General features: G+C 61.0%; 1 protein-coding gene across 2 annotated transcripts in view; it reads left to right on the forward strand.

The window, feature by feature from the left end:
* The window catches only part of LOC140391602 (UDP-glucose:glycoprotein glucosyltransferase 2-like), a 731,169-nt gene that overhangs the window by 437,295 nt on the left and 267,097 nt on the right, over positions 1–26,777 (forward strand). For both annotated transcript variants that reach the window (XM_072476257.1, XM_072476258.1), the window contains exon 15: positions 314–399. In XM_072476257.1, coding sequence (XP_072332358.1) covers positions 314–399 — 86 coding nt within the window. The remainder of the gene's footprint in view (positions 1–313; positions 400–26,777) is intronic.

The raw sequence follows: 26,777 nt of genomic DNA on the forward strand, positions 1-26,777 counted from the left end.
TATAATGATTGTTGTGAGAATTGAATTATTGTTGTAGAGTTTTCAAAGATAACCAATGCATAGGCAGATAAAGAGAAGTCCATTTCATGTGATATTCTTATGATTTCTTTGCAAGAAATAAAAAATAAGCTGTGGGCTCCTTGTTCTTTGTGAAATTATCTGATTTGTGTGCATGCATTCATAGTTGTGCGATATTTTAATGTTATTGGTTTAGACAACAAAAGCAGTTTTAGCTATTACGTAAACTCAAAACATTCATCCTTTATTGTTTAAAGACCTCTACTAATTTTATTCTTCCCTTTTCTGACCACAGGTCCTATTTATTGACCCTGCTCAGGAAGATGCAGTTGAGCTGGTAAAATTGGCTGAGCTGTTCTATCACCACAATATTCCTCTCAGGTACTGGCTGAGAAATGGTATTTTCTCCTTTTATGATGATCCATTAATGTTATTGAATGTTATATACCTCAAACGTTAGTGAGCAGGTTGAGAAGCATTTAAAGGTTCAGTACCAGGTTCATGTAGAAATAACCTATTGAAATGAATGAGGAAAGAGACAAACCTCAGTGTTCATGCATTTATATTTGAAACTATTCAATTTCTTTCTGGCAGCGATAAAGAACAAGCTGAATAGATTTTCTGTATTTCTGTTTTCAGGATGATGGCAGAAATATAGAGGAAACATGACATAGATTTTATGATAATGAATGCTCAAAACAAGGGGCTGGATTCTCCATGACATCGCGACAAAACGCGATCGGACGGAGTATCGACTCCGACGCCGAAATCAGGCTTGACGCCGGTTTCGCGCCAATTTTGGATTCTCTGAACCCCCAACTCAACAAAATAGTGGCGCCACTGCGCAGCCCGGAGGTTCAGTATGCATCTCATTATCTGCTCTGAGGACCGATTCTGCGGGGCCCCAGCGATTCTGCGGCCCGAATGGGCCAAATTTCCGCCAGCGTGGTTCTGACCTTTTAAAAATCGCGATCCCAGCATGTTCGAGGGACCCCCCACCCCCGGCTGCGGGGCTGGTTGCTGGGCGACAGGGGTTACCTGTTGCGGTCGTGGCTGATGACCCCTGTACGGAGGCCACAGACAGACGCAGAGAACCGCTACAATGATGCACATTGTGCGACCAGGGGTGTTGTCGAGAGGTGCCTAGGGATCCTGAAGATGTGCTCTGGATGGGCCCTCCAGTACGAGACAAGGAGGCTCCGCCGCATCTTTGTGGTCTGCTGCCCCGTCCACAATATCGCCCAGCTCGAGGACGATGAGGACCAAGGGCAGGCCTCGTCAGACAAGGAGAATGAGGGGCAGGGGGACAATGTTCGGGATATGAGGGCTGGCCAGGCATGGGACGCCGCCCAATGGTACTGCGCATGGGACACATTAATCAACACACATTTCACCACCTAGCGGGGAGGGGGGTTGCTCGGCAGGGGCACGGACACCACAATACCACACCCCTTCACCACCGAGCACCCTCACCTCCCACACCACCGACCACCCTCACCTCCCACACCACCGAACCACCCTCACTTCCCACACCACCGACCACCCTCACCTCCCACACCACCGAACACACTCACCTCCCACACTACCAACCTCACCTCCCACACCACCGACCACCCACACCACCGAACACATTCACCTCCCACACCACCGAACCACCCTCACCTCCGACACCACCAACACCCTCACTTCCCATACAACCGAACACACTCACCTCCCACACCACAGAACACCCTCACTCCCCACACCACCGAACCACCCTCACCTCCCACACCACAGACCACCGTCACCTCCCATACCTCCAAACACCCTCACCTCCCACACCACCGAACCACCCTCACCTCCCATACCACCAACACCCTCACTTCCCACACCACCGAACACACTCACCTCCCACACTACCGACCTCACCTCCCACACCACCGAACCACCCTCACCTCCCACACCACCAACACCCTCACTTCCCACACCACCGAACACACTCACCTCCCACACTACCGACCTCACCTCCCACACCACCGAACCACCCTCACCTCCCACACCACCAACACCCTCACCTCCCACGCCACCGACCACCCTCACCTCCCACACCACCGACCACCCTCACCTCCCACACCACCTCCCACACACACCTCCCACACCACCGAGCACCCTCACCTCCCACACCACCACCCACACTCACCTCCCACACAACCGAACCCAATCACCTCCCACACCACCGAACTACCCTCACCTCCCACACCACTGACCACTGTCACCTCCCACACCTCCGAACACCCTCACCTCCCACATCACCGAACCACCCTCACTTCCCACACAACCGAATACAATCACCTACACCACCAAACCACCCTCACCTCCTACACCACCGACCACCGTCACCTCCCACACCTCCGAACACCCACACCTCCAACACAACCGAATACAATCACCTCCCACACCTCCGAACACCCACACCTCGCACACCACCGACCACCCTCACTTCCCACACAACCGAACACAATCACCTCCCACGCCACCAAACCACCCTCACCTCCCACACCACCAACACCCTCACCTCCCACACCACCGACCACCCTCACCTCCCACACCACCGAACCACCCTCACCTCCCACACCACCGACCACCCACACCTCCCACACCACCGAACACTCTCACCTCCCACACTACCAACCTCACCTCCCACACCACCGAACCACCCTCACCTCCCACACCACCGACCACCCTCACCTCCCACACCACCGACCTCCCTCACCTCCCACACCACCGAACACACTCACCTCCCACACCACCGACCACCCTCACATCCCACACCACCGAACACACTCACCTCCCACACCACCGAACCACCCTCACCTCCCACACCACCGACCACCCTCACCTCCCACACCACCGACCACCCTCACCTCCCACACCACCGAACACACTCACCTCCCACACCACCGACCACCCTCACATCCCACACCATCGAACACTCTCACCTCCCACACCACCGAACACTCTCACCTCCCACACTACCGACCTCACCTCCCACACCACCGAACCACCCTCACCTTCCACACTACCGAACACACTCACCTCCCACACCACCGAACCACCCTCACCTCCCACACCACCGACCACCCACACCTCCCACACCACCGAACACTCTCACCTCCCACACTACCAACCTCACCTCCCACACCACCGAACCACCCTCACCTCCCACACCACCGACCACCCTCACCTCCCACACCACCGACCTCCCTCACCTCCCACACCACCGAACACACTCACCTCCCACACCACCGACCACCCTCACATCCCACACCACCGAACACACTCACCTCCCACACCACCGAACCACCCTCACCTCCCACACCACCGACCACCCTCACCTCCCACACCACCGACCACCCTCACCTCCCACACCACCGAACACACTCACCTCCCACACCACCGACCACCCTCACATCCCACACCATCGAACACTCTCACCTCCCACACCACCGAACACTCTCACCTCCCACACTACTGACCTCACCTCCCACACCACCGAACCACCCTCACCTTCCACACTACCGAACACACTCACCTCCCACACCACCGAACACACTCACCTCCCACACCACCGAACACTCTCACCTCCCACACCACCGAACACTCTCACCTTCCACACTACCGACCTCACCTGCCACACCACCGGACCACCCTCACCTCCCACACCACCGACCACCCACACCACCGAACACATTCACCTCCCACACCACCGAACCACCCTCACCTCCGACACCACCAACACCCTCACTTCCCATACAACCGAACACAATCACCTCCCACACCACCAACACGCTCACTTCCCACACCACCGACCACCCTCGCCTCCCACACCTCCGAACACCCTCACCTCCCACACTACCGACCACCCTCACCTCCAACACCCTCACTTCCCACACCACCGAACACGCTCACCTCCCACACTACCGACCTCACCTCCCACACCACCGAACAACCCTCACCTCCCACACCACCAACACCCTCACCTCCCACACCACCGAACAACCCTCACCTCCCACCGACCACCCTCACCTCCCACACCACCGACCACCCTCACCTCCCACACCACCGACCACCGTCACCTCCCACACCACCGACCACCCTCACCTCCCAAACCAGCGAACACACTCACCCCCCACACCACCGACCTCACCTCCCACACCACAAACACACTCACCTCCCACACCACCGAACTACCCTCACCTCCCACACCACTGACCACCGTCACCTCCCACACCGCCGAACACCCTCACCTCCCACATCTCCGAACACCCTCACCTCCCACACGTCCGAACACCCTCACCTCCCACATCACCGAACCACCCTCACTTACCACACAACCGAATACAATCACCTACAGCACCAAACTACCCTCACCTCCTACACCACCGACCACCGTCACCTCCCACACCTCCGAACACCCACACCTCCCACACCACCGACCACCCACACCACTGAACACATTCACCTACCACACCACCGACCTCACCTCCCACACCACCGACCACCCACACCACCGAACACATTCACCTCCCACACCACCGAACCACCCTCACCTCCCACACCACCAACACCCTCACTTCCCATACAACCGAACACAATCACCTCCCACACCACCAACACGCTCACCTCCCACACCACCAACACCCTCACCTCCAACACCCTCACTTCCCACACCACCGAACACACTCACCTCCCACACCACCAACACCCTCACCTCCAACACCCTCACTTCCCACACCACCGAACACACTCACCTCCCACACTACCGACCTCACCTCCCACACCACCGACCACCCTCACTTCCCACACAACCGAACACAATCACCTCCCACGCCACCAAACCTCCCTCACCTCCCACACCACCAACACCCTCACTTCCCACACCACCGAACACACTCACCTCCCACACTACCGACCTCACCTCCCACACCACCGAACCACCCTCACCTCCCACACCACCAACACCCTCACCTCCCACACCACCAACACCCTCACTTCCCACACCACCGAACACACTCACCTCCCACACTACCGCCCTCACCTCCCACACCACCGACCACCCTCACCTCCCACACCACCGACCACCCTCACCTCCCACACCACCGACCACCCTCACCTCCCACACCACCTCCCACACTCACCTCCCACACTCACCTCCCACACTACCGAGCACCCTCACCCACTCTCACCTCCCACACAACCGAACACACTCACCTCCCACACCACCTCCCACACTCACCTCCCACACCACCGAGCACCCTCACCTCCCACACCACCACCCACTCTCACCTCCCACACAACCAAACCCAATCACCTCCCACACCACCGAACTACCCTCACCTCCCACACCACTGACCACCGTCACCTCCCACACCTCCGAACACCCTCACCTCCCACATCACCGAACCACCCTCACTTCCCACACGACCGAATACAATCACCTACACCACCAAACCACCCTCACCTCCTACACCACCGACCACCGTCACCTCCCACACCTCCGAACACCCACACCTCCAACACAACCGAATACAATCACCTCCCACACCTCCGAACACCCACACCTCGCACACCACCGACCACCCTCACTTCCCACACAACCGAACACAATCACCTTCCACGCCACCAAACCACCCTCACCTCCCACACCACCAACACCCTCACCTCCCACACCACCGACCACCCTCACCTCCCACACCACCGACCACCCTCACCTCCCACACCACCAACACCCTCACCTCCCACACCACCGAACCACCCTCACTTCCCACACCACCGACCAACCTCACCTCCCACACCACCGACCACCCTCACCTCCCACACCACCGACCACCCTCACCTCCCACACCACCGAACACTCTCACCTCCCACACTACCAACCTCACCTCCCACACCACCGAACCACCCTCACCTCCCACACCACCAACACCCTCACCTCCCACACCACCGACCACTCTCACTTCCCACACCACCGAACACACTCACCTCCCACACCACCGACCACCCTCACCTCCCACACCACCGAATACTCTCACCTCCCACACTACCAACCTCACCTCCCACACCACCGAACCACCCTCACCTCCCACACCACCGAACACACTCACCTCCCACACCACCGACCACTCTCACTTCCCACACCACCGAACACACTCACCTCCCACACCACCGACCACCCTCACCTCCCACACCACCGAATACTCTCACCTCCCACACTACCAACCTCACCTCCCACACCACCGAACCACCCTCACCTCCCACACCACCGAACACACTCACCTCCCACACCACCGACCACCCTCACATCCCACACCACCGAACACCCTCACATCCCACACCACCAACCACCCTCACCTCCCACACCACCGACCACCCTCACCTCCCACACCACCGACCACCCACACCACCGAACACATTCACCTCCCACACCACCGAACCACCCTCACCTCCCACACCACCAACACCCTCACTTCCCATACAACCGAACACAATCACCTCCCACACCACCAACACGCTCACCTCCCACACCACCGAACCACCTCACCTTCCACACCACCAACACGCTCACTTCCCACACCACCGACCACCCTCGCCTCCCACACCACCGACCACCGTCACCTCCCACACCTCCGAACGCCCTCACCTCCCACACTACCGACCACCCTCACCTCCAACACCTTCACCTCCCACACCACCGAACACACTCACCTCCCACACTACCGACCTCACCTCCCACACCACCGAACAACCCTCACCTCCCACACCACCGACCACCCTCACCTCCCACACCACCGACCACCCTCACCTCCCACACCACCGACCACCGTCACCTCCCACACCACTGACACCCTCACCTCCCGCACCACCGACCACCCTCACCTCCCAAACCAGCGAACACATTCGCCCCCCCACACCACCGACCTCACCTCCCACACCACAAACACACTCACCTCCCACACCACCAAACTACCCTCACCTCCCACACCACTGACCACCGTCACCTCCCACACCTCCGAACACCCTCACCTCCCACACCACCGACCACCGTCACCTCCCACACCACCGACCACCCTCACCTCCCACACCACCGACACCCTCACCTCCCACACCACCGACCACCGTCACCTCCCAAACCAGCGAACACACTCACCCCCCACACCACAGACCTCACCTCCCACACCACAAACACACTCACCTCCCACACCACCGAACTACCCTCACCTCCCACACCACTGACCACCGTCACCTCCCACACCTCCGAACACCCTCACCTCCCACACTACCGACCACCCTCACCTCCAACACCCTCACTTCCCACACCACCGAACACACTCACCTCCCACACTACCGACCTCACCTCCCACACCACCGAACAACCCTCACCTCCCACACCACCGACCACCCTCACCTCCCACACCACCGACCACCCTCACCTCCCACACCACCGACCACCGTCACCTCCCACACCACCGACCACCCTCACCTCCCAAACCAGCGAACACACTCACCCCCCACACCACCGACCTCACCTCCCACACCACAAACACACTCACCTCCCACACCACCGAACTACCCTCACCTCCCACACCACTGACCACCGTCACCTCCCACACCTCCGAACACCCTCACCTCCCACACCACCGACCACCGTCACCTCCCACACCACTGACCACCCTCACCTCCCACACCAGTGACACCCTCAACTCCCACACCACCGACCACCCTCACCTCCCAAACCAGCGAACACACTCACCCCCCACACCACCGACCTCACCTCCCGCACCACAAACACACTCACCTCCCACACCACCGAACTACCCTCACCTCCCACACCACTGACCACCGTCACCTCCCACACCTCCGAACACCCTCACCTCCCACATCACCGAACCACCCTCACTTCCCACACAACCGAATACAATCACCTACACCACCAAACCACCCTCACCTCCTACACCACCGACCACCGTCACCTCCCACACCTCCGAACACCCACACCTCCCACACCACCGACCACCCACACCACTGAACACATTCACCTACCACACCACCGACCTCACCTCCCACACCACCGACCACCCACACCACCGAACACATTCACCTCCCACACCACCGAACCACCCTCACCTCCCACACCACCAACACCCTCACTTCCCATACAACCGAACACAATCACCTCCCACACCACCAACACGCTCACCTCCCACACCACCAACACCCTCACCTCCAACACCCTCACTTCCCACACCACCGAACACACTCACCTCCCACACCACCAACACCCTCACCTCCAACACCCTCACTTCCCACACCACCGAACACACTCACCTCCCACACTACCGACCTCACCTCCCACACCACCGACCACCCTCACTTCCCACACAACCGAACACAATCACCTCCCACGCCACCAAACCTCCCTCACTTCCCACACCACCAACACCCTCACTTCCCACACCACCGAACACACTCACCTCCCACACTACCGACCTCACCTCCCACACCACCGAACCACCCTCACCTCCCACACCACCAACACCCTCACCTCCCACACCACCAACACCCTCACTTCCCACACCACCGAACACACTCACCTCCCACACTACCGCCCTCACCTCCCACACCACCGACCACCCTCACCTCCCACACCACCGACCACCCTCACCTCCCACACCACCGACCACCCTCACCTCCCACACCACCTCCCACACTCACCTCCCACACTCACCTCCCACACTACCGAGCACCCTCACCCACTCTCACCTCCCACACAACCGAACACACTCACCTCCCACACCACCTCCCACACTCACCTCCCACACCACCGAGCACCCTCACCTCCCACACCACCACCCACTCTCACCTCCCACACAACCGAACCCAATCACCTCCCACACCACCGAACTACCCTCACCTCCCACACCACTGACCACCGTCACCTCCCACACCTCCGAACACCCTCACCTCCCACATCACCGAACCACCCTCACTTCCCACACGACCGAATACAATCACCTACACCACCAAACCACCCTCACCTCCTACACCACCGACCACCGTCACCTCCCACACCTCCGAACACCCACACCTCCAACACAACCGAATACAATCACCTCCCACACCTCCGAACACCCACACCTCGCACACCACCGACCACCCTCACTTCCCACACAACCGAACACAATCACCTTCCACGCCACCAAACCACCCTCACCTCCCACACCACCAACACCCTCACCTCCCACACCACCGACCACCCTCACCTCCCACACCACCGACCACCCTCACCTCCCACACCACCAACACCCTCACCTCCCACACCACCGAACCACCCTCACTTCCCACACCACCGACCAACCTCACCTCCCACACCACCGACCACCCTCACCTCCCACACCACCGACCACCCTCACCTCCCACACCACCGAACACTCTCACCTCCCACACTACCAACCTCACCTCCCACACCACCGAACCACCCTCACCTCCCACACCACCGAACACTCTCACCTCCCACACTACCAACCTCACCTCCCACACCACGGAACCACCCTCACCTCCCACACCACCAACACCCTCACCTCCCACACCACCGACCACTCTCACTTCCCACACCACCGAACACACTCACCTCCCACACCACCGACCACCCTCACCTCCCACACCACCGAATACTCTCACCTGCCACACTACCAACCTCACCTCCCACACCACCGAACCACCCTCACCTCCCACACCACCGAACACACTCACCTCCCACACCACCGACCACCCTCACATCCCACACCACCGAACACCCTCACATCCCACACCACCAACCACCCTCACCTCCCACACCACCGACCACCCTCACCTCCCACACCACCGACCACCCACACCACCGAACACATTCACCTCCCACACCACCGAACCACCCTGACCTCCCACACCACCAACACCCTCACTTCCCATACAACCGAACACAATCACCTCCCACACCACCAACACGCTCACCTCCCACACCACCGAACCACCTCACCTTCCACACCACCAACACGCTCACTTCCCACACCACCGACCACCCTCGCCTCCCACACCACCGACCACCGTCACCTCCCACACCTCCGAACACCCTCACCTCCCACACTACCGACCACCCTCACCTCCAACACCTTCACCTCCCACACCACCGAACACACTCACCTCCCACACTACCGACCTCACCTCCCACACCACCGAACAACCCTCACCTCCCACACCACCGACCACCCTCACCTCCCACACCACCGACCACCCTCACCTCCCACACCACCGACCACCGTCACCTCCCACACCACTGACACCCTCACCTCCCGCACCACCGACCACCCTCACCTCCCAAACCAGCGAACACATTCGCCCCCCCACACCACCGACCTCACCTCCCACACCACAAACACACTCACCTCCCACACCACCAAACTACCCTCACCTCCCACACCACTGACCACCGTCACCTCCCACACCTCCGAACACCCTCACCTCCCACACCACCGACCACCGTCACCTCCCACACCACCGACCACCCTCACCTCCCACACCACCGACACCCTCACCTCCCACACCACCGACCACCGTCACCTCCCAAACCAGCGAACACACTCACCCCCCACACCACAGACCTCACCTCCCACACCACAAACACACTCACCTCCCACACCACCGAACTACCCTCACCTCCCACACCACTGACCACCGTCACCTCCCACACCTCCGAACACCCTCACCTCCCACACTACCGACCACCCTCACCTCCAACACCCTCACTTCCCACACCACCGAACACACTCACCTCCCACACTACCGACCTCACCTCCCACACCACCGAACAACCCTCACCTCCCACACCACCGACCACCCTCACCTCCCACACCACCGACCACCCTCACCTCCCACACCACCGACCACCGTCACCTCCCACACCACCGACACCCTCACCTCCCACACCACCGACCACCCTCACCTCCCAAACCAGCGAACACACTCGCCCCCCCACACCACCGACCTCACCTCCCACACCACAAACACAATCACCTCCCACACCACCAAACTACCCTCACCTCCCACACCACTGACCACCGTCACCTCCCACACCTCCGAACACCCTCACCTCCCACACCACCGACCACCGTCACCTCCCACACCACCGACCACCCTCACCTCCCACACCACCGACACCCTCACCTCCCACACCACCGACCACCGTCACCTCCCAAACCAGCGAACACACTCACCCCCCACACCACCGACCTCACCTCCCACACCACAAACACACTCACCTCCCACACCACCGAACTACCCTCACCTCCCACACCACTGACCACCGTCACCTCCCACACCTCCGAACACCCTCACCTCCCACACTACCGACCACCCTCACCTCCAACACCCTCACTTCCCACACCACCGAACACACTCACCTCCCACACTACCGACCTCACCTCCCACACCACCGAACAACCCTCACCTCCCACACCACCGACCACCCTCACCTCCCACACCACCGACCACCCTCACCTCCCACACCACCGACCACCCTCACCTCCCACACCACCGACCACCGTCACCTCCCACACCACCGACCACCCTCACCTCCCAAACCAGCGAACACACTCACCCCCCACACCACCGACCTCACCTCCCACACCACAAACACACTCACCTCCCACACCACCGAACTACCCTCACCTCCCACACCACTGACCACCGTCACCTCCCACACCTCCGAACACCCTCACCTCCCACACCACCGACCACCGTCACCTCCCACACCACCGACCACCCTCACCTCCCACACCAGTGACACCCTCAACTCCCACACCACCGACCACCCTCACCTCCCAAACCAGCGAACACACTCACCCCCCACACCACCGACCTCACCTCCCGCACCACAAACACACTCACCTCCCACACCACCGAACTACCCTCACCTCCCACACCACTGACCACCGTCACCTCCCACACCTCCGAACACCCTCACCTCCCACATCACCGAACCACCCTCACTTCCCACACAACCGAATACAATCACCTACACCACCAAACCACCCTCACCTCCTACACCACCGACCACCGTCACCTCCCACACCTCCGAACACCCACACCTCCCACACCACCGACCACCCACACCACTGAACACATTCACCTCCCACACCACCGACCTCACCTCCCACACCACCGACGACCCACACCACCGAACACATTCACCTCCCACACCACCGAACCACCCTCACCTCCCACACCACCGACCACCCTCACCTCCCAAACCAGCGAACACACTCACCCCCCACACCACCGACCTCACCTCCCACACCACAAACACACTCACCTCCCACACCATCGAACTACCCTCACCTCCCACACCACTGACCACCGTCACCTCCCACACCGCCGAACACCCTCACCTCCCACACCTCCGAACACCCTCACCTCCCACACGTCCGAACACCCTCACCTCCCACATCATCGAACCACCCTCACTTACCACACAACCGAATACAGTCACCTACACCACCAAACTACCCTCACCTCCAACACCACCGACCACCGTCACCTCCCACACCTCCGAACACCCACACCTCCCACGCCACCGACCACCCACACCACTGAACACATTCACCTCCCACACCACCGACCTCACCTCCCACACCACCGACCACCCACTCCACCGAACACATTCACCTCCCACACCACCGAACCACCCTCACCTCCCACACCACCAACATCCTCACTTCCCATACAACCGAACACAATCACCTCCCACACCACCAACACGCTCACCTCCCACACCACCAACACCCTCACCTCCAACACCCTCACTTCCCACACCACCGAACACACTCACCTCCCACACCACCAACACCCTCACCTCCAACACCCTCACTTCCCACACACCGAACACACTCACCTCCCACACTACCGACCTCACCTCCCACACCACCGACCACCCTCACTTCCCACACAACCGAACACAATCACCTCCCACGCCACCAAACCAACCTCACCTCCCACACCACCAACACCCTCACTTCCCACACCACCGAACACACTCACCTCCCACACTACCGACCTCACCTCCCACACCACCGAACCACCCTCATCTCCCACACCACTGAACCACCCTCATCTCCCACACCACCAACACCCTCATCTCCCACACCACCAACACCCTCACCTCCCACACCACCAACACCCTCACTTCCCACACTACCGAGCACCCTCACCTCCCACACCACCACCCACTCTCACCTCCCACACAACCGAACACACTCACCTCCCACACCACCTCCCACACTCACCTCCCACACCACCGAGCACCCTCACCTCCCACACCACCACCCACTCTCACCTCCCACACAACCGAACCCAATCACCTCCCACACCACCGAACTACCCTCACCTCCCACACCACTGACCACCGTCACCTCCCACACCTCCGAACACCCTCACCTCCCACATCACCGAACCACCCTCACTTCCCACACAACCGAATACAATCACCTACACCACCAAACCACCCTCACCTCCTACACCACCGACCACCGTCACCTCCCACACCTCCGAACACCCACACCTCCAACACAACCGAATACAATCACCTCCCACACCTCCGAACACCCTCACCTCCCACACTACCGACCACCCTCACCTCCAACACCCTCACTTCCCACACCACCGAACACACTCACCTCCCACACTACCGACCTCACCTCCCACACCACCGAACAACCCTCACCTCCCACACCACCGACCACCCTCACCTCCCACACCACCGACCACCCTCACCTCCCACACCACCGACCACCGTCACCTCCCACACCACCGACACCCTCACCTCCCACACCACCGACCACCCTCACCTCCCAAACCAGCGAACACACTCGCCCCCCCACACCACCGACCTCACCTCCCACACCACAAACACACTCACCTCCCACACCACCAAACTACCCTCACCTCCCACACCACTGACCACCGTCACCTCCCACACCTCCGAACACCCTCACCTCCCACACCACCGACCACCGTCACCTCCCACACCACCGACCACCCTCACCTCCCACACCACCGACACCCTCACCTCCCACACCACCGACCACCGTCACCTCCCAAACCAGCGAACACACTCACCCCCCACACCACCGACCTCACCTCCCACACCACAAACACACTCACCTCCCACACCACCGAACTACCCTCACCTCCCACACCACTGACCACCGTCACCTCCCACACCTCCGAACACCCTCACCTCCCACACTACCGACCACCCTCACCTCCAACACCCTCACTTCCCACACCACCGAACACACTCACCTCCCACACTACCGACCTCACCTCCCACACCACCGAACAACCCTCACCTCCCACACCACCGACCACCCTCACCTCCCACACCACCGACCACCCTCACCTCCCACACCACCGACCACCCTCACCTCCCACACCACCGACCACCGTCACCTCCCACACCACCGACCACCCTCACCTCCCAAACCAGCGAACACACTCACCCCCCACACCACCGACCTCACCTCCCACACCACAAACACACTCACCTCCCACACCACCGAACTACCCTCACCTCCCACACCACTGACCACCGTCACCTCCCACACCTCCGAACACCCTCACCTCCCACACCACCGACCACCGTCACCTCCCACACCACCGACCACCCTCACCTCCCACACCAGTGACACCCTCAACTCCCACACCACCGACCACCCTCACCTCCCAAACCAGCGAACACACTCACCCCCCACACCACCGACCTCACCTCCCGCACCACAAACACACTCACCTCCCACACCACCGAACTACCCTCACCTCCCACACCACCGACCACCGTCACCTCCCACACCACCGACCACCCTCACCTCCCAAACCAGCGAACACACTCACCCCCCACACCACCGACCTCACCTCCCACACCACAAACACACTCACCTCCCACACCACCGAACTACCCTCACCTCCCACACCACTGACCACCGTCACCTCCCACACCTCCGAACACCCTCACCTCCCACACCACCGACCACCGTCACCTCCCACACCACCGACCACCCTCACCTCCCACACCAGTGACACCCTCAACTCCCACACCACCGACCACCCTCACCTCCCAAACCAGCGAACACACTCACCCCCCACACCACCGACCTCACCTCCCGCACCACAAACACACTCACCTCCCACACCACCGAACTACCCTCACCTCCCACACCACTGACCACCGTCACCTCCCACACCTCCGAACACCCTCACCTCCCACATCACCGAACCACCCTCACTTCACACACAACCGAATACAATCACCTACACCACCAAACCACCCTCACCTCCTACACCACCGACCACCGTCACCTCCCACACCTCCGAACACCCACACCTCCCACACCACCGACCACCCACACCACTGAACACATTCACCTACCACACCACCGACCTCACCTCCCACACCACCGACCACCCACACCACCGAACACATTCACCTCCCACACCACCGAACCACCCTCACCTCCCACACCACCAACACCCTCACTTCCCATACAACCGAACACAATCACCTCCCACACCACCAACACGCTCACCTCCCACACCACCAACACCCTCACCTCCAACACCCTCACTTCCCACACCACCGAACACACTCACCTCCCACACTACCGACCTCACCTCCCACACCACCGACCACCCTCACTTCCCACACCACCGAACACACTCACCTCCCACACTACCGACCTCACCTCCCACACCACCGACCACCCTCACTTCCCACACAACCGAACACAATCACCTCCCACGCCACCAAACCTCCCTCACCTCCCACACCACCAACACCCTCACTTCCCACACCACCGAACACACTCACCTCCCACACTACCGACCTCACCTCCCACACCACCGAACCACCCTCACCTCCCACACCACCAACACCCTCACCTCCCACACCACCAACACCCTCACTTCCCACACCACCGAACACACTCACCTCCCACACTACCGCCCTCACCTCCCACACCACCGACCACCCTCACCTCCCACACCACCGACCACCCTCACCTCCCACACCACCGACCACCCTCACCTCCCACACCACCTCCCACACTCACCTCCCACACTCACCTCCCACACTACCGAGCACCCTCACCCACTCTCATCTCCCACACAACCGAACACACTCACCTCCCACACCACCTCCCACACTCACCTCCCACACCACCGAGCACCCTCACCTCCCACACCACCACCCACTCTCACCTCCCACACAACCGAACCCAATCACCTCCCACACCACCGAACTACCCTCACCTCCCACACCACTGACCACCGTCACCTCCCACACCTCCGAACACCCTCACCTCCCACATCACCGAACCACCCTCACTTCCCACACGACCGAATACAATCACCTACACCACCAAACCACCCTCACCTCCTACACCACCGACCACCGTCACCTCCCACACCTCCGAACACCCACACCTCCAACACAACCGAATACAATCACCTCCCACACCTCCGAACACCCACACCTCGCACACCACCGACCACCCTCACTTCCCACACAACCGAACACAATCACCTTCCAAGCCACCAAACCACCCTCACCTCCCACACCACCAACACCCTCACCTCCCACACCACCGACCACCCTCACCTCCCACACCACCGACCACCCTCACCTCCCACACCACCAACACCCTCACCTCCCACACCACCGAACCACCCTCACTTCCCACACCACCGACCAACCTCACCTCCCACACCACCGACCACCCTCACCTCCCACACCACCGACCACCCTCACCTCCCACACCACCGAACACTCTCACCTCCCACACTACCAACCTCACCTCCCACACCACCGAACCACCCTCACCTCCCACACCACCAACACCCTCACCTCCCACACCACCGACCACTCTCACTTCCCACACCACCGAACACACTCACCTCCCACACCACCGACCACCCTCACCTCCCACACCACCGAATACTCTCACCTCCCACACTACCAACCTCACCTCCCACACCACCGAACCACCCTCACCTCCCACACCACCGAACACACTCACCTCCCACACCACCGACCACCCTCACATCCCACACCACCGAACACCCTCACATCCCACACCACCAACCACCCTCACCTCCCACACCACCGACCACCCTCACCTCCCACACCACCGACCACCCACACCACCGAACACATTCACCTCCCACACCACCGAACCACCCTCACCTCCCACACCACCAACACCCTCACTTCCCATACAACCGAACACAATCACCTCCCACACCACCAACACGCTCACCTCCCACACCACCGAACCACCTCACCTTCCACACCACCAACACGCTCACTTCCCACACCACCGACCACCCTCGCCTCCCACACCACCGACCACCGTCACCTCCCACACCTCCGAACACCCTCACCTCCCACACTACCGACCACCCTCACCTCCAACACCTTCACCTCCCACACCACCGAACACACTCACCTCCCACACTACCGACCTCACCTCCCACACCACCGAACAACCCTCACCTCCCACACCACCGACCACCCTCACCTCCCACACCACCGACCACCCTCACCTCCCACACCACCGACCACCGTCACCTCCCACACCACTGACACCCTCACCTCCCGCACCACCGACCACCCTCACCTCCCAAACCAGCGAACACATTCGCCCCCCCACACCACCGACCTCACCTCCCACACCACAAACACACTCACCTCCCACACCACCAAACTACCCTCACCTCCCACACCACTGACCACCGTCACCTCCCACACCTCCGAACACCCTCACCTCCCACACCACCGACCACCGTCACCTCCCACACCACCGACCACCCTCACCTCCCACACCACCGACACCCTCACCTCCCACACCACCGACCACCGTCACCTCCCAAACCAGCGAACACACTCACCCCCCACACCACAGACCTCACCTCCCACACCACAAACACACTCACCTCCCACACCACCGAACTACCCTCACCTCCCACACCACTGACCACCGTCACCTCCCACACCTCCGAACACCCTCACCTCCCACACTACCGACCACCCTCACCTCCAACACCCTCACTTCCCACACCACCGAACACACTCACCTCCCACACTACCGACCTCACCTCCCACACCACCGAACAACCCTCACCTCCCACACCACCGACCACCCTCACCTCCCACACCACCGACCACCCTCACCTCCCACACCACCGACCACCGTCACCTCCCACACCACCGACACCCTCACCTCCCACACCACCGACCACCCTCACCTCCCAAACCAGCGAACACACTCACCCCCCACACCACCGACCTCACCTCCCACACCACAAACACACTCACCTCCCACACCACCGAACTACCCTCACCTCCCACACCACTGACCACCGTCACCTCCCACACCTCCGAACACCCTCACCTCCCACACCACCGACCACCGTCACCTCCCACACCACCGACCACCCTCACCTCCCACACCACCGACCACCGTCACCTCCCACACCACCGACACCCTCACCTCCCACACCACCGACCACCCTCACCTCCCAAACCAGCGAACACACTCGCCCCCCCACACCACCGACCTCACCTCCCACACCACAAACACACTCACCTCCCACACCACCAAACTACCCTCACCTCCCACACCACTGACCACCGTCACCTCCCACACCTCCGAACACCCTCACCTCCCACACCACCGACCACCGTCACCTCCCACACCACCGACCACCCTCACCTCCCACACCACCGACACCCTCACCTCCCACACCACCGACCACCGTCACCTCCCAAACCAGCGAACACACTCACCCCCCACACCACCGACCTCACCTCCCACACCACAAACACACTCACCTCCCACACCACCGAACTACCCTCACCTCCCACACCACTGACCACCGTCACCTCCCACACCTCCGAACACCCTCACCTCCCACACTACCGACCACCCTCACCTCCAACACCCTCACTTCCCACACCACCGAACACACTCACCTCCCACACTACCGACCTCACCTCCCACACCACCGAACAACCCTCACCTCCCACACCACCGACCACCCTCACCTCCCACACCACCGACCACCCTCACCTCCCACACCACCGACCACCCTCACCTCCCACACCACCGACCACCGTCACCTCCCACACCACCGACCACCCTCACCTCCCAAACCAGCGAACACACTCACCCCCCACACCACCGACCTCACCTCCCACACCACAAACACACTCACCTCCCACACCACCGAACTACCCTCACCTCCCACACCACTGACCACCGTCACCTCCCACACCTCCGAACACCCTCACCTCCCACACCACCGACCACCGTCACCTCCCACACCACCGACCACCCTCACCTCCCACACCAGTGACACCCTCAACTCCCACACCACCGACCACCCTCACCTCCCAAACCAGCGAACACACTCACCCCCCACACCACCGACCTCACCTCCCGCACCACAAACACACTCACCTCCCACACCACCGATCTACCCTCACCTCCCACACCACTGACCACCGTCACCTCCCACACCTCCGAACACCCTCACCTCCCACATCACCGAACCACCCTCACTTCCCACACAACCGAATACAATCACCTACACCACCAAACCACCCTCACCTCCTACACCACCGACCACCGTCACCTCCCACACCTCCGAACACCCACACCTCCCACACCACCGACCACCCACACCACTGAACACATTCACCTCCCACACCACCGACCTCACCTCCCACTCCACCGACGACCCACACCACCGAACACATTCACCTCCCACACCACCGAACCACCCTCACCTCCCACACCACCGACCACCCTCACCTCCCAAACCAGCGAACACACTCACCCCCCACACCACCGACCTCACCTCCCACACCACAAACACACTCACCTCCCACACCATCGAACTACCCTCACCTCCCACACCACTGACCACCGTCACCTCCCACACCGCCGAACACCCTCACCTCCCACACCTCCGAACACCCTCACCTCCCACACGTCCGAACACCCTCACCTCCCACATCATCGAACCACCCTCACTTACCACACAACCGAATACAGTCACCTACACCACCAAACTACCCTCACCTCCAACACCACCGACCACCGTCACCTCCCACACCTCCGAACACCCACACCTCCCACGCCACCGACCACCCACACCACTGAACACATTCACCTCCCACACCACCGACCTCACCTCCCACACCACCGACCACCCACACCACCGAACACATTCACCTCCCACACCACCGAACCACCCTCACCTCCCACACCACCAACATCCTCACTTCCCATACAACCGAACACAATCACCTCCCACACCACCAACACGCTCACCTCCCACACCACCAACACCCTCACCTCCAACACCCTCACTTCCCACACCACCGAACACACTCACCTCCCACACCACCAACACCCTCACCTCCAACACCCTCACTTCCCACACACCGAACACACTCACCTCCCACACTACCGACCTCACCTCCCACACCACCGACCACCCTCACTTCCCACACAACCGAACACAATCACCTCCCACGCCACCAAACCAACCTCACCTCCCACACCACCAACACCCTCACTTCCCACACCACCGAACACACTCACCTCCCACACTACCGACCTCACCTCCCACACCACCGAACCACCCTCATCTCCCACACCACCGAACCACCCTCATCTCCCACACCACCAACACCCTCATCTCCCACACCACCAACACCCTCACCTCCCACACCACCAACACCCTCACTTCCCACACTACCGAGCACCCTCACCTCCCACACCACCACCCACTCTCACCTCCCACACAACCGAACACACTCACCTCCCACACCACCTCCCACACTCACCTCCCACACCACCGAGCACCCTCACCTCCCACACCACCACCCACTCTCACCTCCCACACAACCGAACCCAATCACCTCCCACACCACCGAACTACCCTCACCTCCCACACCACTGACCACCGTCACCTCCCACACCTCCGAACACCCTCACCTCCCACATCACCGAACCACCCTCACTTCCCACACAACCGAATACAATCACCTACACCACCAAACCACCCTCACCTCCTACACCACCGACCACCGTCACCTCCCACACCTCCGAACACCCACACCTCCAACACAACCGAATACAATCACCTCCCACACCTCCGAACACCCACACCTCCCACACCACCGACCACCCTCAGTTCCCACACAACCGAACACAATCACCTTCCACGCCACCAAACCACCCTCACCTCCCACACCACCAACACCCTCACCTCCCACACCACCGACCACCCTCACCTCCCACACCACCGACCACCCTCACCTCCCACACCACCGACCACCCTCACCTCCCACACCACCAACACCCTCACCTCCCACACCACCGAACCACCCTCACTTCCCACACCACCGACCAACCTCACCTCCCACACCACCGACCACCCTCACCTCCCACACCACCGACCACCCTCACCTCCCACACCACCGAACACTCTCACCTCCCACACTACCAACCTCACCTCCCACACCACCGAACCACCCTCACCTCCCACACCACCAACACCCTCACCTCCCACACCACCGACCACTCTCACTTCCCACACCACCGAACACACTCACCTCCCACACCACCGACCACCCTCACCTCCCACACCACCGAACACTCTCACCTCCCACACTACCAACCTCACCTCCCACACCACCGAACCACCCTCCCCTCCCACACCACCAACATCCTCACTTCCCATACAACCGAACACAATCACCTCCCACACCACCAACACGCTCACCTCTCACACCACCAACACCCTCACCTCCAACACCCTCACTTCCCACACCACCGAACACACTCACCTCCCACACCACCAACACCCTCACCTCCATCACCCTCACTTCCCACACACCGAACACACTCACCTCCCACACTACCGACCTCACCTCCCACACCACCGACCACCCTCACTTCCCACACAACCGAACACAATCACCTCCCACGCCACCAAACCAACCTCACCTCCCACACCACCAACACCCTCACTTCCCACACCACCGAACACACTCACCTCCCACACTACCGACCTCACCTCCCACACCACCGAACCACCCTCACCTCCCACACCACCATCACCCTCACCTCCCACACCACCAACACCCTCACTTCCCACACCACCGAACACACTCACCTCCCACACTACCGCCCTCACCTCCCACACCACCGACCACCCTCACCTCCCACACCACCGAACACACTCACCTCCCACACTACCGCCCTCACCTCCCACACCACCGACCACCCTCACTTCCCACACCACCTCCCACACTCACCTCCCACACTACCGAGCACCCTCACCTCCCACACCACCGACCACCCTCACCTCCCACACCACCGAACACTCTCACCTCCCACACTACCAACCTCACCTCCCACACCACCGAACCACCCTCACCTCCCACACCACCGAACACACTCACCTCCCACACCACCGAACACTCTCACCTCCCACACTACCAACCTCACCTCCCACACCACCGAACCACCCTCACCTCCCACACCACCGAACACACTCACCTCCCACACCACCGAACACTCTCACCTCCCACACTACCAACCTCACCTCCCACACCACCGAACCACCCTCACCTCCCACACCTCCGAACACCCTCACCTCCCACACGTCCGAACACCCTCACCTCCCACATCACCGAACCACCCTCACTTACCACACAACCGAATACAGTCACCTACACCACCAAACTACCCTCACCTCCTACACCACCGACCACCGTCACCTCCCACACCTCCGAACACCCACACCTCCCACGCCACCGACCACCCACACCACTGAACACATTCACCTCCCACACCACCGACCTCACCTCCCACACCACCGACCACCCACACCACCGAACACATTCACCTCCCACACCACCGAACCACCCTCACCTCCCACACCACCAACATCCTCACTTCCCATACAACCGAACACAATCACCTCCCACACCACCAACACGCTCACCTCCCACACCACCAACACCCTCACCTCCAACACCCTCACTTCCCACACCACCGAACACACTCACCTCCCACACCACCAACACCCTCACCTCCAACACCCTCACTTCCCACACATCGAACACACTCACCTCCCACACTACCGACCTCACCTCCCACACCACCGACCACCCTCACTTCCCACACAACCGAACACAATCACCTCCCACGCCACCAAACCAACCTCACCTCCCACACCACCAACACCCTCACTTCCCACACCACCGAACACACTCACCTCCCACACTACCGACCTCACCTCCCACACCACCGAACCACCCTCACCTCCCACACCACCAACACCCTCACCTCCCACACCACCAACACCCTCACTTCCCACACCACCGAACACACTCACCTCCCACACTACCGCCCTCACCTCACACACCACCGACCACCCTCACCTCCCACACCACCGAACACCCTCACCTCCCACACCACCGACCACCCTCACCTCCCACACCACCTCCCACACTCACCTCCCACACTACCGAGCACCCTCACCTCCCACACCACCACCCACTCTCACCTCCCACACAACCGAACACACTCACCTCCCACACCACCTCCCACACTCACCTCCCACACCACCGAGCACCCTCACCTCCCACACCACCACCCACTCTCACCTCCCACACAACCGAACCCAATCACCTCCCACACCACCGAACTACCCTCACCTCCCACACCACTGACCACCGTCACCTCCCACACCTCCGAACACCCTCACCTCCCACATCACCGAACCACCCTCACTTCCCACACAACCGAATACAATCACCTACACCACCAAACCACCCTCACCTCCTACACCACCGACCACCGTCACCTCCCACACCTCCGAACACCCACACCTCCAACACAACCGAATACAATCACCTCCCACACCTCCGAACACCCACACCTCCCACACCACCGACCACCCTCACTTCCCACACAACCGAACACAATCACCTTCCACGCCACCAAACCACCCTCACCTCCCACACCACCAACACCCTCACCTCCCACACCACCGACCACCCTCACCTCCCACACCACCGACCACCCTCACCTCCCACACCACCGACCACCCTCACCTCCCACACCACCAACACCCTCACCTCCCACACCACCGAACCACCCTCACTTCCCACACCACCGACCAACCTCACCTCCCACACCACCGACCACCCTCACCTCCCACACCACCGACCACCCTCACCTCCCACACCACCGAACACTCTCACCTCCCACACTACCAACCTCACCTCCCACACCACCGAACCACCCTCACCTCCCACACCACCAACATCCTCACTTCCCATACAACCGAACACAATCACCTCCCACACCACCAACACGCTCACCTCCCACACCACCAACACCCTCACCTCCAACACCCTCACTTCCCACACCACCGAACACACTCACCTCCCACACCACCAACACCCTCACCTCCAACACCCTCACTTCCCACACACCGAACACACTCACCTCCCACACTACCGACCTCACCTCCCACACCACCGACCACCCTCACTTCCCACACAACCGAACACAATCACCTCCCACGCCACCAAACCAACCTCACCTCCCACACCACCAACACCCTCACTTCCCACACCACCGAACACACTCACCTCCCACACTACCGACCTCACCTCCCACACCACCGAACCACCCTCACCTCCCACACCACCAACACCCTCACCTCCCACACCACCAACACCCTCACTTCCCACACCACCGAACACACTCACCTCCCACACTACCGCCCTCACCTCCCACACCACCGACCACCGTCACCTCCCACACCACCGAACACCCTCACCTCCCACACCACCGACCACCCTCACCTCCCACACCACCTCCCACACTCACCTCCCACACTACCGAGCACCCTCACCTCCCACACCACCGACCACCCTCACCTCCCACACCACCGAACACTCTCACCTCCCACACTACCAACCTCACCTCCCACACCACCGAACCACCCTCACCTCACACACCACCGAACACACTCACCTCCCACACCACCGAACACTCTCACCTCCCACACTACCAACCTCACCTCCCACACCACCGAACCACCCTCACCTCCCACACCACCGAACACACTCACCTCCCACACCACCGAACACTCTCACCTCCCACACTACCAACCTCACCTCCCACACTACCGAACCACCCTCACCTCCCACACCACCGAACACACTCCCCTCCCACACTACCAACACCCTCACCTCCCACACCACCGACCACTCTCACTTCCCACACCACCGACCACCCTCACCTCCCACACCACCGAACACTCTCACCTCCCACACTACCAACCTCACCTCCCACACCACCGAACACACTCACCTCCCACACTACCGACCTCACCTCCCACACCACCGGACCACCCTCACCTCCCACACCACCGACCACCCTCACCTCCCACACCACCGACCACCCTCACCTCCCACACCACCGAACACACTCACCTCCCACACCACCGAACCACCCTCACCTCCCACACCACCAACACCCTCACTTCCCATACAACCGAACACAATCACCTCCCACACCACCAACACGCTCACCTCCCACACCACCGACCACACTCACCTCCCACACCACCAACACGCTCACTTCCCACACCACTGACCACCCTCGCCTCCCACACTACCGACCACCGTCACCTCCCACACCTCCGAACACCCTCACCTCCCACACTACCGACCACCGTCACCTCCCACACCTCCGAACACCCTCACCTCCCACACTACCGACCACCCTCACCTCCAACACCCTCACTTCCCACACCACCGAACACAATCACCTCCCACACCTCCAACACGCTCACCTCCCGCACCACCAACACCCTCACCACCAACACCCTCACTTCCCACATCACCGAACACACTCACCTCCCACACTACCGACCACCCTCACCTCCAACACCCTCACTTCCCACACCACCGAACACACTCACCTCCCACACTACCGACCTCACCTCCCACACCACCGACCACACTCACCTCCCACACCACCAACACGCTCACCTCCCACACCACCAACACCCTCACCACCAACACCCTCACTTCCCACATCACCGAACACACTCACCTCCCACACTACCGACCACCCTCACCTCCAACACCCTCACTTCCCACACCACCGAACACACTCACCTCCCACACTACCGACCTCACCTCCCACACCACCGACCACCCTCACTTCCCACACAACCGAACACAATCACCTCCCACGCCACCAAACCAACCTCACCTCCCACACCACCAACACCCTCACCTCCCAAACCACCGAACACACTCACCTCCCACACTACCGACCTCACCTCTCACACCACCGACCACCCTCACTTCCCACACAACCGAACACAATCACCTCCCACGCCACCAAACCACCCTCACCTCCCACACCACCAACACCCTCACTTCCCACACCACCGAACACACTCACCTCCCACACTACCGCCCTCACCTCCCACACCACCGACCACCCTCACCTCCCACACTACCGACCACCCTCACCTCCCACACCACCGAGCACCCTCACCTCCCACACCACCACCCACACTCACCTCCC

Source organism: Scyliorhinus torazame, chromosome 15 (assembly GCF_047496885.1).
Source record: "Scyliorhinus torazame isolate Kashiwa2021f chromosome 15, sScyTor2.1, whole genome shotgun sequence".
NCBI classification, from domain to species: domain Eukaryota; kingdom Metazoa; phylum Chordata; class Chondrichthyes; order Carcharhiniformes; family Scyliorhinidae; genus Scyliorhinus; species Scyliorhinus torazame.